Consider the following 15,575-nt stretch of genomic DNA (forward strand, 5'->3'; position numbering starts at 1 on the left):
ATTTAATGTTATTATAATTAATATGATGAAAGATACTGTTATATACATAGGTGATTTATACAGGTGAAAAAATATATCTTCGTAACAGATGTACAAAGAAATATTTTTCGCTAAAGAAAAAATAAAGAAAAAATAGTTCGTTAATTACGCAGACGAAAAATGTGTATTCCAAATCAGAGGAAACACAGGTTTTCCTTTTAAGACCCTAATCGGTCAGGAGGTCTTCGAGTTCGGTACTTTAAAACGTGTATTCCTTCAATTTTCTAGTCGAGTAAGCGTTCGTTGAGGGCTCTTGTGTGTCTGGCAAAGCGTGCACTATCCTGTTACGCGATCTCTCCCAGCCCGCAATCAAAATTCAAATCACACTTTTACAGCCGAACATAAAATCAATATTCGCCCTTTGGACATGTCCCTAAATTCCATCGAAAACAAATCAATGCACTCCTCGGGTTTAAAGACGGGAGATATCGACAGGCGGATACTTTCAATATCTCTTGCGTCTATTTTCGTATATAAATTTGGAAATCGATTCTAGAATAAATGAAGATTAAATAACACAGGTATTTAATTGAAATTGTCCTGATCACTTATCGTTCTGCGATATTACAATAGGAGAGTGAAAAATCGTTAAAAAAAATTTTAACGCAAGTAAGAAAATTACCTAAGCACAAGCTGATCCATCGAAAGCAAAATAAGCTATAAAGAGAACTCCGCGCGTACACGTTGTTACGTACCTGTCAACACGAAAAAATAGATCATCTGATGGCTGCAGAGTCCAAAGTGTAGCAAAACGAAAAGAAGCGTCTTAGGCATCCGGAATAGTGCTCTTATAAATGGTTTTTCTATATTGCCTCGTGTCTGGCTCACGTTGGACATGGACATGGGTTACCAGTTCATTTAAATAAGTTAAGGGTCTCGCTTAGTGCCTTAGCGGGTCCATTACAGCTGGGCAAAAGCGGCTAATTACCTGCCTGACGTGAGTTATAAACCCCTCTCCGGCCATCGCTCCTACCTTTGAATATTTTTAACCGGATCTTGATTTTTACAATGAAAACGTCCTCCTCCTCCCCATTTTTACAACGTTCTTGACCTGACTTTATTATCGCTATAGGAACTTATTCGTGCTATTTGCATTCTACAGACTCGCCTATCTGTATCCACATGGCACTTATATCATTGCGTCGATAAGAGCTGATGAAAGTTAATTAATGTTACAAACGAGAGTACACGAATGTATCGTATCGAAGGCTGAAATGCACGAGACAGGATCGTTTAAACGTACATCGTTTCGAATCGACTCGTTTCGAGCGAGCTCGGCAGTTTCTGTTATTGGCTATGCGTTCTATGAAACGCGGTCCCGATTGAATACGAAAAATTAACTGTCCACGCGCGGACGTTCGTAAAACCGTATGTTGATGAAATTTCTTATCGAAGATAATTCACTGGCGATACGTGATATCTGATGTTATTCGTTGTCGATTATTTTATAACCGCCTTTCAGCGCGAGACCTTTATAATCGAATAGAATAGAGATGGAAACGAACCGACTCGATTACGAATGTTCGACATGCGACGTAATTCGAGAATGAAAATTGTCATCTCGAAACGTTGTCGTTGAATTTACGTTAGTTTTTTAACCAGCGTGCCGTGTTGAATCGAAACAATCACGTTCAACGACGAAAACTCGATTGAGATCGTGTACAAATGTTACATCGAACAAAAAAGAGTAAAAAAAAAAAAAAACGTTGACGACGAATCGTTCTAAATCGCAGGATCAACTGTGTTTTGCGGCGCGATCGGTTAAACGAAAGGTTTTTTACCATTACCAGTCACGGCAATTTCTGACAGTCGAAATTTCGTAACAAACGATCGGGAAGGCGGTCCCTTTTGGACAGAAAATTAATCTAGTTTGTCATAACGTGGGCGGGTTAGTTCAAAGTGCCGCTAATGAGAAAAAGGCCGACCCGCGTCCTTCTTATTTGTCAATGGGATCATCGTGCCCATGAATCAAGTCAGGGAGATGTTCACTTGGGCTCTTGAACCGCATGGGTAGAAATTTTTCTTTTCTCTTTTTCGTGAGGAACGTACGACATAAAGTAGTTGCCATTTAACTAATTAACGGTTACAGAAATAATTAAAGATAGCCAACGCTTAAGTACGCAATGGCCTTGCAAAGAGTGATGCACGTTAGAAACAGAGGATTTTGCTAATTATACACCATGTGTTACAGTTTTCCTTTCGCGGAGCAATTTGCAAAGGCTTTAGGCTAAAATTATCCTCGCATATACTCGAATCTCGAACTTGTTTAAATAATAAGAATTCGGAAATAGTAAAAATTTGATAATTTCCTTTGATTATTACTTAATTAATATGTTTTGCACTCTGTTTAAGAAAAATGATTTTTTTCTAGATGTACCGATCTATCATCGAAATCAGTATCGATTATCCAAAATACCGAAGAACGTCACGCAGAACGGTTTCTACATTTTCTTTGGACCTGATACTTCAATTTTGCGTGCAGTGGCCCTAAAAAGCCCTGGGGGACTGGTTAGCTTTGGTTAGTGGTCGTGGAACGATGCGAACGACACGAACGGCTGACGAAATAGACAGACACTAGGGCGGAGGGAGTCTATTTCATGGTTAATTTGGCTAACTCGATTTCACCACCACCATTGCGACCAGCAACTACCACCCTCAAAAAACCAGGATCACTAAACTAGATATAGGGTAGATTCAATGGTCACCCTTCTACCGACGTGCAGTTCGCGAGCTCGTGGTCCATGAAAAACCTCGGAAATTCACTGTTACGATCGCTTCACCACTGGGAAATATTTAAATAATATTTCAAGTTTTTTTTCTTCGACGAAGAAGAAAGTACGAAAGAAATTGTCGTCTAGAAAACGCCGTCAGATCATCTGCGTCTTAAACTCTTCTTTACCCTCGAATTATCCACAAAGCACCACAAAGCTACTCTGGATAAAATAAATTAGCAGTCACAACAATGAGAAACGCTGCGAGCAGTAACGAATGGATTGCAACAAATCACCGAAGAAGAGGAATAAAGTTTCTTTAATCTCAAGAGTTGAAAGATGGAAGAAAGAAAGGAGAAAAGTAGAAACAGAAGGAAAAAATCAAGGTGGCGAGCGCGAACGAGAAAGTCAATTGTAGTACGTGCTGTCTGTTAGATACGTATATAAGAAAAAGATAGAACGAAACAGGGCCAAACAACGGACCGAGCAAAAGTATAATCTTTTGTTTCCGTGATACATAAGATGATAGCACAGACTGTGGCACGAGCCATCTTAAGTCCAGTTTTTCTGCAACGACGCGATGATCCTCCTCCACGAGCGTCAGAACACTTTTCTGACAAGCCGAACCGGGCCAGCATCGTCAACGTCGTGTCTACCGGCTCTCGCGAATGACAAAGGGAAGCATTCTCGGAGAAAAAATCTCGGGAAAAGTTGGAAGCAAATATTAGTTGAACACTGGACTAGTCATTATTTCTCTTTGTGCTTGCAAATGCTACTCGCTACGATGTCTTCCGCAAAAGGGCAGAACAAAGGAGCATGTCATCGTACAACCAACCCTGCCCTTCTCCCCTTTACTGCCTCAACGTTCACCTCCTTCCTTTTTCTCTCCTTTCACTTCGATGCACCACCTTTACCACCAACCACCCTATGCCACCTACTACCCACCCACTCTTCTATTTTTGCTCTCCTTCTTCAATCCCTTCCCGACTACTTTCGCTTCGCCCACTCTCCCCACTGTCCCTTCATCTCTTCCTCTCTCTTTTTTTATGCTCCAGTCTTAATTACTGGAAGCAGAACGGGTTAAAGACTAAAACACAAGCCGACGTCGCTTGACTGATCACGGCGCGTCGCGTTTGACGTCCGTGCCAAATGAAAACAGTCTAGAAAAATTATTATTGCGGAAGATATGTGACACCTTTTGACTTTTTTCTTCTGTCATTTTTCATCTAAATTCCTTAGACCATTCTCAATTTTTTAATTTCTAAGTAAGGAACGATTATCTTCGAGTCACCCTTTTACGAGTGATTCTGTTTTATTTTATTTGCAAAAGGTTTGAAAGTTTACGAGTCGTTTTACCTTTGGAGATTTGCGTTATATTATCATCATTTTTCACCGTGATCCACATTTTCATCTGACTCGCTCCGCTCATTTCGTTTCTCTAATAGTTTCTCGCGCATACTCGAAAAGTCATGAAAGTTATCTCTGACGGAAGAATTGCAGTACACCGTGAAACGCGTGCAACTGAATTTGCCTTCTGCATTATACAGGAATGTGTCTCGTAACATGCTCGGTGTACATAAGCGCGCATGAACAAAGTGCCACAGCCCTTTGTACCCGATGGGGGTGACAATGGACCTCGTTCTCCGCATTGTCACTGGGTTAACCAACGTTTCCAAGGGGTATCACGGATGTTTGGCATCGCCGTGGCTCGGCCAACATCAGCTCATCATCTTTTATTCAACCCTTTGCGTGCGGCATGCTGCGTACGTGACTCGCCCGTGGAGCTGTAATTACTGAACATCAGCCGTTTTAGAGAATTCCGGTTCCGTTCTACATCGAAGTTTGAACGCTAACAAAGCGAGCTTAGTTTACACTACATGCCTGCCTGCCTCTCTCTCTCTCTCTCTCTTTCTCTATCTCTTTCTCTCTCTCTCTCTCCCCTCTCTCTTTCTCTTTCTGACTCCCTGTTTCTCCTTTCGTGTTGCGTTCATGCAGAATAAACAATGATTGAACAAATTCTATTCCAGTAGATCTCTGACAGGTCTACACAGTTGCATCGATCGTTCTAAGGCATTCAGTTTAAGCATAAGTTTCTGTAATCTATATATCTTATTGTGTAAAACATAGCAATAAAACATCGATAATGAGGAAAAATATAATATCTATGCTTCGATGTTATTTAGTTAAACATTATCAACATATTATTCCACGTTCAAAATGACATACATATCTGAATGGATTTTTTTAGACATCAAAAATTCCTTCCAAAAGTTTTGGCAGCTGTACAATCTGCAAATCTTCGAGGCCGCGCAGCGGTAAACGTCAAACGGCGGAATGAAATCGAAATTCAATTTCTCGTCCCTCGTGATATCCGTTCGGTGCGCGAGAATCTCCCTCGTGAAACCATCATACGATTACGCTAATTCGGGTATCATTTATTTTTCGTTCACCCTTCCTTTTCTTTCTTACCCTCCATTACGTCGCTCGCCGCGCAAACGAGCCATCCAACCCCCACCTTCAACCCTCTCTTTTCCTGTACCTCGTGAGCTGCTCCATAGATCGAGCAACTTTGAAGTGCGCCGAGTTTTTGATGTAGCCACCAACTGTTCCTGTCTCGTTCACCATGCAAAACAGTGAATCACGCATTAGGCTAAGATGAAGAGACAAATAATCGGAGTAATCGAGCGACCAATCTGCGAGGCAATTGCTTACATCGAGATAGTGTTAAGCAAACAACTTTACTTTTCTGCGAGTTCAAATTCAAGTAAAAGAGATATCGATCATACTGAATTAATTGATATCGTTTTCGGACAATCTGACAAACGAACAGATTTATCTTTATACATCTCGGATAATGCTGTTTAACAGGTGCTGGATCTTATATTCCATAACGCTATAATGTCGGAGCTAACGCAGTTCACAGAAAATTTTACAAATACTGTCAGTTGGCGAACTAATAACCTATTTATTTTTTAAATTTTGTAAACGATAATATATCGGAGATAATATATATTTATAATATAATTTATTCGTTACTAAAATAGTTTACCAACAGTTTAAAAATTGGAAAAATTATTGGGCAATATTTAAAAGTTAAAAATCAATCAATAAATGTTTTAATATTCGTTGCGACAGAGACAAGGCATCGAATGACTAAAACGAAGATGCTAGTTACATGACTTTTTACAATACGAGGGACAATTTATGTCGTACCTGTCACGCCATCAAAAGGATTGGAGGGAAATCGTAAAATTCGTCCGGACATTGTTCATTTAATCGAAGCCGAAGAACGCACTCTGTTCCCTACGACACAAGTCGTCGGTTTAACGCGCGAACACGAGCGCGAAAGTCGAGTGGATAGCGAAGACAAATATGCGGGGGACACGAAACCGCGCTTCAGCCTCTTAACTCATCTGATTCCGAGAGAAAGCACGTGCGTGTACGAATGCACGTGCGTGCACACGCGCCCGGCCACCTATATGAAATATTGCTCGTATGTTGTTCAGTGGACATACTGCTTGCTTTGGTGGTTTCCCTATCCTTTACGCCGGTTCGATCAGGGAAGATTGGTGGAAATCGCAGAGGACGGATGGACAAACAAACGGGGACAAAGATAAAACGCGATAAAGGTGAAAGTAAGAGAGAAAGAGTAACAAATCCAACACGTGGGACCGAAGTATTAATTCCACGTTCGATGCACCCCCTGTTATTTCAAGCAAAGACACAAGCCGACGCTTGCCTTTGCCACGCGTACGCATCATACTTTATTGGAAAATGTGTAAATACTATGCTACCCTCTCTTTCGGTTCTTTCTTCTTTTTTCTATATTTTTATCTTGTTTTTGACACGCTGTTTTACTCATTTTGAAGATTGGGCTCTACTTGCAAGTAAATACAAAATGCAACGACATTTGTTTCAAAAATTCATATTTAAGAGAAAAGAGTTATCAATTACTAATTACATATATTGTGTTCAATATGCTGCTTGGAATTTATTAATACAGAATTATTCATTAAACGCAATATCTCGTTAAACGTATTACGCGATATAATTCTCTTTTTGTAGTAAGATGTAGTAAGATGTAGTAAGTAATTTATCACGAAATCGATTGAAATAAAGAGTAGAGATTTCAAACATCTGAGATGTAGATATAATAAGAATCGCAAACTACAGAATCTTTAATATTAAAATGATAATTCGAGCGTTATGTTTACGAAAATAGAACCTGGCTAAACGTTGAAAAATGAATTCTAACTGTGTATTCTCCGGACCGGAAGAGGCGGCTACGATGCCAAAACTACCGTCTTTTAGGCAAGCTAGGTAAAGCTAGTGAAGTTCTCTAACAATATAATTCGATATGGATTGAGTCTGCCTAAACGTGTTTCCGTTATCCGCTATGGTTAAGGCCTTACATTTCCTGCCGTCGCTATGTGATTTCCGTGACTACCGAAGGGGAATCTTGATACCCGCCATACTGTGTCGAATATGTTTCGACGATTACCGATGTTTTTCACCACACGAATGACCTTTTTTAGGTTTCCCTGCAATCCTATTAACTTTTTACCTTCGAGAGAAATTTCTTCTAAACGAAAGTCTGATGTGTACGATTAATTTTTCATGACCATCTCTGATTCGATAGCAGCTGATTTACTCCGAAACTGCTTATGTTGGTAACTTTCTTCACAGGGTTAATTGTTTTTAAGCGTTCACCATTATAATTGACTAATTTACCTTCAAAATTACACCAAAGAACATTTACCTTAAATTATAAAATGTATCTTAATACCCATTAGTCCTCATATAAGAAAATGTCAACAATGGACTTTGTAATTAAAATAATTAAATTTCATAGTAGAAATCTGTCATTGTCACGCATAACAGCTAAGAAGCTGCTTCGATCCAACTTACTCTCTAAAGCAAATATCCAATTTAACAATGTGACAAAATTAAAAAAACGTTACTCTTAATCTCATGAAACAACAGATCTAAGATAAACCTAAGCTCGACAATCGCTGGTTGAACATTGCCTAATTTACGCTCATCTCTGCACACGGCATCGTTTTTCAACGGGCGTAATCGCGCAAACTCGTTCCCCACATCGCATACAGAATGTCGGGACGCGAATCGAGCGTCGCTAATTTGCCTCGATAATGACTGCAACTACAGCGGAGAATTAACCGGCGAAAAGGGAGCCGAGTTGCCGCGGCTCGATCCGTATCTGTCGCCTGGTTGGCTGCTTTATGAATGGGGAGGAACCTCGGTGATCGTCGCGCGATCACGGAAGAAGATTGATCTGTCCCCGGTGATCTGCGACGTTTATTAGGAATGCCCGAGGTAACAGGCTGCACCGGCTCGTTTCGTCCGACTGAGCGTTCAACACGATCCACGAGTTCTCTTTTATGGTAATAGCTCGAAATCGGGGCACGCGACCGACGATCTTAAAAATCCTGTTCAGAGTCGGATATCTATTCAAGTGGCGTTCTTTTACAGAAAGTGAATTCCGTCTGCATTTCGGAGAAATCAAGTGCTAGATTTAATTAAACGAATTTTACGGGATTTTATTTAATCTTACGAATTGAAAATTAACAGAATATAAACTACTAAGTAGTCTAAGCAAGGAGGTGGTTTGCCCCTTCTCGTGAAACACGAAATTTTTTATCAAAAAACCTGTGGATCGCAGGAAGCTCATAAATAAAAATTTAAATTGTAGCAAATAGGTGTTTTTTTCTTTTGCATACGTTTGGTTTGTGTGTCTAATATTGGTCCTGTTTTACTTATGGTATATCTGTTGTGTTGTTCAGCATATTTATCACGCGATATATACATTTATACGGTGCACAAATATTAACAGAAAAACTTCAAATAAAGCTTGAGTAATTAAAAAGACGGATATATATAGAGAGAGTAATATTGACAGATAATTCCGGACTAAAAGCTACTCCTATTTCAGTTCATTGAATAGCTGATCATCCGTTATAACATAATCACATTGTTTGAGAAAATTATGTATATTACAGGTTCCATCAAATTTTATCGCGCAACAATAGTATACATATTATACAAGACCCATTTAGCGCCCTTATCTGAGCTATTTAATATTCGATCTCAATTGCAGCGAACAGAAACTGAATATTACTTGCGAAACGCGTCCGCGTACTAGACATTTTATACTAGCATTTTCAACACACCAGTGATTTCTAACAACGCAAAATGAACAACGCAAATTCATCGCGTGCACAACGCGGCACCCATAAAAGCAATCTATTCGTCAACAAATATTTACCATCTAAATTATTGCACTTTCCACGAATTAAGCGACACAGCTTCGCGCGTTACCTCTGTTCGTCATACAACTACGTATTTACACGATGTAATTGCATTTACATATAATCCCAACCGACTTTTATACGCCACAGTTCGTCAAGCATTTCTCTTAACTTTTGCACAGTTAACGCGTGTCGAAAAAGCCGAATTAATTGAGCCACTCGAATCGTTCGACTATTCTCCATTGTAGGAAGAACATTGTACAGACTGTGCCAGTAATAACAAAACGATCGTGGGAACAATTACCAGTAGTTACACTTTTCCATGAATGGGTATTATAACAATCTTTGGTAGAAATTATTCTATTATCTGCAAAATAGAATCTAAAAAGATACGAATGGCAATATACTTTAGCAACTAGTGCATGGTACTTTATGTGTACAAGAATTATCAATTTGTTTTGTAAGAATGTAACAATAGATTTTTGACCGTTCTATTACTTCTGTTGTAGCTTGCGGTTTGATGAAAACGCAAGTAAAAATTGAAATTGACACTTACCTGCCAGGCATTGGAGTCCAGAGCGAGATAAGACATATTGTTGTTAGTGTCCTCCGTGATTGAGAAAATATTGTAGATCCTCAGAACCCGTTGCCAGTTGGCACTTCGTCAATATGAAAGTTCTCACTCACGTCCCGAGCTGATTGGTAGGCGGCATCTTCCGTCGGTGGCTTCCACAACGTGAAAAATGTCCTGCAAACATATTTGATAAGAATTTTACCATATACAATTGGAAACACAGGATCGATTAATAGAAAAAAGGTAGAAAAGAGATTTTTATGGATTTGCATATTATAATAACATTGTGAGAACTACGGTGTAGAATAGGTACTAAAAAGAAGGAAACATACCTATACATATGCCAAAATAATTAATTACACTGATTCTATTTTTAAAGCTTAAAATACAACTAATTGCTTACGTGGCCGTTTACATCATTATCCATTCGTTTCATATTTCTTCTATTGCGCCATATTGTATTATTACTACGATTTTCGTTCTTGTTTTCATTCCTTCATTACTATGCTATATTTCAAAAGACAATAAAAGAAATTTCATTTATACAGAAACAAATGAACAAACACAAACAATTCGTATATGTAAGCATTCTACGATTGAAAGCATTCAATTTCAGATAAACCTAATAGATTAAATTTAGGTAATATTTACTTCAACGAAAATAAATTTTTATGGCAAACAATTCAAACTAATGGAAATATCGCTAATTTTAACCGAGCAATGCAATGTTTATGCGGAAGTGGTTCTTTACTATACACTTAACATGTTTTGAAATAAAATGAAATTCGCTGAAATGAACGAGGACGATTATATGTAACAACTCCGAATGTGTTAATAACGATATGTATGCATTTATTTCTATACGGTAACAATGCTAAAAGCTCGAGCGTTATAATCCGCGCTTACAATAAAGCATGATTTCTCGAATTTTACAACAAATCTACCGAAACAAGTATTCGAAAAAATTAAAGAACAATACAAGCGTATGAAGATAGTAGAGAGTTTGGTGGAATGTAAGAGAAAACATATAAACAGCCTGAATAGAAGCCGAATTCAGAAACGAGCGATTAAGATAAATACGAAGGCACGGACAAGAAGAAAACTGAAAGTTGTTCGAAAAAATGTGAATTATACTGTCGTCGTTTCAAATCCCCCGGGCGCTCCGTCAACGGATAGAGAACTTAGTTAAGCAAAGTTAAATACGGCTCCCCGAGGTGGCACGACCACTTTTTAATTGTAAACACTTTCACGAAACGAAAAGATAACTCGAGTTATCCCGGTACACGGTGATTTCGTAAGTCGATATTGCTCTGCTATTCGACAAAAAATACGTAATTTCGTTATTTAAATTATTTATTATATCGCTATATTCCAGGTAATGATTCGATTAATACATGCTCATGGTCGTCAATAGTTTAATGGTACTTATCGTGTAGATATTACGATTATAATTGGGCGTAATCAGCACTTGAAAGTACGAATTATGTAAATTTCACTTTTTAACATGACGTTTCCATATTAAGTACCTTGGAATGATAAATCAGGAATTTAACGAGGGCTTGATACGAACGACATAAAAATTATGTAAATAAATATCTTTATTATTGAGTCTAGATTATAGAGTTTTTAAGAACAAACTGGAGTGAGTCACGAAATTGATTTAGAACTCCTCGATATATCGATCAATTACACAAAAACAGCATCGGGTCTTCTTTCATTGAAAACGGAACAAGCTTACGTAACCTATACTCATTGGCAGATAACCTTAAATGTCACGTAACCGGAGAAAGAAATCACGAAAAGCAGTAAAACAGAATAGAAACTTCTCACGTACTCACCACAAGTTTCTTGGAATAAATTAACAGATTGTTCACGCCGAAACACACCAGAATTAGGCCCAGACGACCATACGATTGAAATCACAGCGACACAGCGTCGTTAGTTCCAGACGTTTTTTGAGCGCGAAAACGGAGTAACGCCACACGTCACGAGGGGTCGTTCGAAGAAAAACACTCGATACGTGGTTTGATTCGCGCTTAGAATCGCGTAAACAAGATTACAAAATTACAACTCCTCTCACTCGTGTCAGTAGCTCCGCGAGGATCCACCGTGTCCACGTCTCGCGAAACACAAGGAAAGCGTGTGCGTCGCGACTCCAAACGTAACTGTAATGTGTGTGCTGGTGCTAAAACGTCGTCGCGTTTCCAAAGATTTTTTGTCCTATTCGCGAAAGGACGACACGGTAAACGGTTTTCAGGTTAACTTTTAACGAGAAAATCAATTCGATCTCTCTTTCTTTTCGGTTGCCCTATTGTTTTCGAATATACGCACTCGCGCACGCTTACTCACATACACGACCAAGGCCCGGTAACCTAATCCTCGGCTAGATTAGCAAGGGCTAATTCGAAATGCAACCCGCGTCTTCCTCTCTTTCTCATCGACTTCTCGATCCCCTTCTTGCCCTCTCTTTTACTCGCCTCCCCCCTCCCTACCTTTCGCCTTTTCTTGTGCGATATTGTTTCGTCCTTCGACTCGTGCCTCTCTCCTTCCCTCTCTTTCTCGCTCCTTCTTTCCGTTCTCCCTCTACCTTCCTTTCTCACTCTCTCTTTATTTCTCTTCGTCGCTCTCACACCCTCGCTGTGACTACTTAGACGATGGCTCGTATAATCGACAGACACTACGATACCAGTTGGCAGTAGGAGAACACGAAATTTTGTGGATACTAATAGAAGACAGTGGCCCGTGTGCCGCGATATAAAGACGCGTGGACGAGAACGAGGATGGAAACGACGACGAGCGCGACGATACACGACAGGAAGGAAGAAAGTGACTTTTGTACGTTGTACCTCCCCCGGTGTGTGTTGCCACCGCACGTGGCGCGTCGCGACGTCGCACTGCGCTTGAGGCAAGAGAGGCGCCGCGGCGCCCCCCAACTCCTCTCGACAGCCACCCTTAGTAAACCACGCTCCCTACCTCCTCATCCTCCCTTTCGCTTCGTCAGCCCGCCCGCCCGCACCTGCGGCGCGTCCACCACCAACCTTCCCCTACTCGTTGCACCCCACGGGGGTGTGGTGCCTCCGCCTCCAGTCACATGACGGACCCTGCGCGGCCTCCCTACTGTACGCAGCTGCCGGCGGGGATAGCCTAACCTAACCTACATGATTGCGCGATATAACCTATATGAGCGCGCTTCGTTTAACGCGCCGAGCTTCGTCAACCGACCTACCGATCGCGTATCCTCTTCTCTGCTCTCGATTTCACAATTTTCTCTTCCTGTATTTACATTGGTCGATAAACTCGTGTCACTGTATTCAAATTATATATTAAAATACCACAGCAGAGACTTTTACGAAACAAGACCATATTTAGAAGCAGAAACTTAAAAAAATGCGCTATAATATTCGAGTGGTGTTGAAATTAGGATGTCTACCGATATGTATTCGCATATGAATTAACAGTGAAAAAAGAAAAGGGAGGAGGTGAAAGAGATCCAAAATACAACGAACGTACAAGATCGAAGACGCGATCGACGCGTATTCCTGGTTGTCGCATAGACGATGCGTGCGTGTATGCGTGTGCGTGACGAGGACAGAGGGCTGGTTTCCGCACACCACACCCTCCGCACCTCTAATCCTAGAACGAACTGTATGACTGTATGACGCCAATACATTTGTACGGCGTAATACGAAAAGGACGACGAATGCTTAGCATCGTCTGCGCATGACCGATCGATGCCCCTTCCTCTTCTACAATCATCCCTCCTGACGAGCGACTACTACGCTACTACTGTACGTAGCCCGACTTCGTATCACCCCACCATCCTGTCCCCAGCGAACTGGGACTACCACGCTACAGCCCCTTTCTTCGTACAGCCCTGCTGTCGCTACCTCTACTGCCCATCCCACTACATGCTTTTACCCCCGGTTCTAGAATGAGAGAAAGATCAAGGGAAGGGTGCAAACTGAAGGAGTAAAAGCGGCAGAGCGGGGAGGAGTGAAGTGAAGAAGAACACGTCAAGACGAGGCTTCTGTTTTTCCCTCTGGAGATTTCGGCAGGTCTTCACACCGTCGCTGTTTCTGTTCTCATTTTCTTCATTCCTTGTCTTTTTACCCTGTATCTACTTCTGGCTTTCTGCCGTTCTATGTACGCTCCCGTTGCATTCTTCTTTCTCTAGCCCTTGTCACGAATACCATGAATCTTGAGTTCATCGGATCTCCCGGATAGTGGTTCCTTTCTCTACAAACTCGTAAGAAATCGATTCTCTGCGATTTTTACAATGGTAATGGTAAATCGATTTCTGCTCAACATGTTATGAATTCCAGCGTTACCAGCAACGTTTTCGATCGGAGAAAGTAGCATAACATCCGGGAAGACATTGCGAATAAGGCAAACAATCAGTCATTGCGATCAATAATAAACCAAACCACAGAAGATATATTAACCGTTACTCGTAGCGTTTTTGTGTTTTAAAATCCCATAGAAAAGTGATTACCTTCGTGAAAAAGCCACGATACACGTCACAACGTGCCTCCAGTTACCCTGATCGAACTCGAAACTCGCGCAAGAGGTCAAACCGTCCATCTTCTTGCCGGAGAGCGGCGCACCACGCCTATGTTAAATCGTGACTCGATCGAGGAGGAGGAAGCACCGGTGTTATATTAGCGCCCAGGAACAACCTGATGCGATCCTTCGGGGTATCCACGATGGTTCGTGAATAGCCCGTAGAGAAAGAAGCGAGAAATGCAAGATCGACAAACAACGGATCGGCGTTGCGCAATTAACGAGACCAACCGATTGAACTCGAACTCCAAGCAACATCGAGTGGGTCGACCGGGTCAAATCGAGTCGAGTACCTTCGTAGAGTCGTCACTGGCTTGGCATAGCACCGTAGATGTTCGATATCTCGAACGTAGTTGTGTTGCTCTACGAACAATGCGCACTGTGCAGACACCGAACCAATACGATATGCAAACTCCTCGACAAGGAGGATGTTCAAAGGAAGGGAATTAAAGTTCTCGTCGTCCCTGTATCTACCTATCACTGGCCGCCAGTTGTCCGGCCTCTTCCTCGCTCGAGAGCATGAATTAACGTCCAGTGCGAGTAGAATGTCAAATGAGGTTCGGTTATTATGGTGTTTAAGTTATGTTTTTTCCTTATGTTTCCCGAATCGATGAGTAAGCTTTTTTAAAGTCGCAGAGGATGCGATTAAGGGTGCAGAGCGAACAGAATTCTGAGAAATTGGCTACTACAGCGAGAAAACACGTTTACGTGTAAAAACGTAGTAATGAATGAAAGGCGGAAAGCGAAAGGGCGCGTGGAATGTTGCTAATGATAGTTGTAAACGAGAATGGGAAGAGATTACTCCAAAGAGGAGGGAAGAAACACTTGATGCACCTTGTAATATGAACCTAATCATAATGCGAGGAAGACAAATTTGATTTTGAATTATGGAAATGTTAAGTACTTCCCAGATTTCAAAGTTGCAAATATTCCAGAGAATGTTGATAATACTGGTAAGACGACGTAAATGCGTGTGTATCGCAGTAAAACTATGGATTCGAAAAAAACCATATACTACGATCTATAGTGATCATACTTGATAAAGTTTCTTTTGTATTTAATTTCCCCCGTCTAACGCTATTCACGACGAAAGCCATTAAGAAATTAGCTTACCTCGTTGAACAACGTACGTACGGTCAAAGACAGAATCTTTCCTGTAACCAAACTTCAACAGCTAACCGAGAAGTCACTCTCTAAGAAATCTACTATAATCCACTTTGTTCCAGAACACATCACATTATAACGCCATAACTCGCTCGTGTGATGCGATTTAACTACTACATCATTACTCCCAAAGTTAAGCTGGTGTAAGTTAGAAATTACTAGTTAAATTGCATATATCCATGCAAGAGCCGAGAGCGCTGTGTAATCTGCCCATGTGTTTATCTATCGGTAGGTAGTCTGGCATATACTGTGGCCCCTCTC

General features: G+C 40.8%; 2 protein-coding genes across 3 annotated transcripts in view; one reads left to right on the top strand and one right to left on the bottom strand.

The window, feature by feature from the left end:
* The window catches only part of LOC126918364 (transcription factor AP-2-epsilon), a 201,292-nt gene extending 188,801 nt beyond the window's left edge, over positions 1–12,491 (bottom strand). The window contains exons 1-2 of one of the 2 annotated variants that reach the window (XM_050726194.1): positions 11,429–12,491; positions 9,573–9,764 (exon numbers count right to left, since the gene is read on the bottom strand). Coding sequence is in view for 1 of the 2 variants with exons in the window: in XM_050726197.1 (XP_050582154.1) it covers positions 9,573–9,608 (36 nt within the window). In the remaining variant the exon portion in view is untranslated. The remainder of the gene's footprint in view (positions 1–9,572; positions 9,765–11,428) is intronic. The other variant, XM_050726197.1, reaches the window with a different exon arrangement.
* The window catches only part of LOC126918395 (chymotrypsin-1-like), a 253,434-nt gene that overhangs the window by 209,876 nt on the left and 27,983 nt on the right, over positions 1–15,575 (top strand). The gene's annotated exons all lie outside the window — the stretch shown is intronic.

This window comes from Bombus affinis, chromosome 7, assembly GCF_024516045.1.
Source record: "Bombus affinis isolate iyBomAffi1 chromosome 7, iyBomAffi1.2, whole genome shotgun sequence".
Classification (NCBI taxonomy): Eukaryota; Metazoa; Arthropoda; class Insecta; order Hymenoptera; family Apidae; genus Bombus; species Bombus affinis.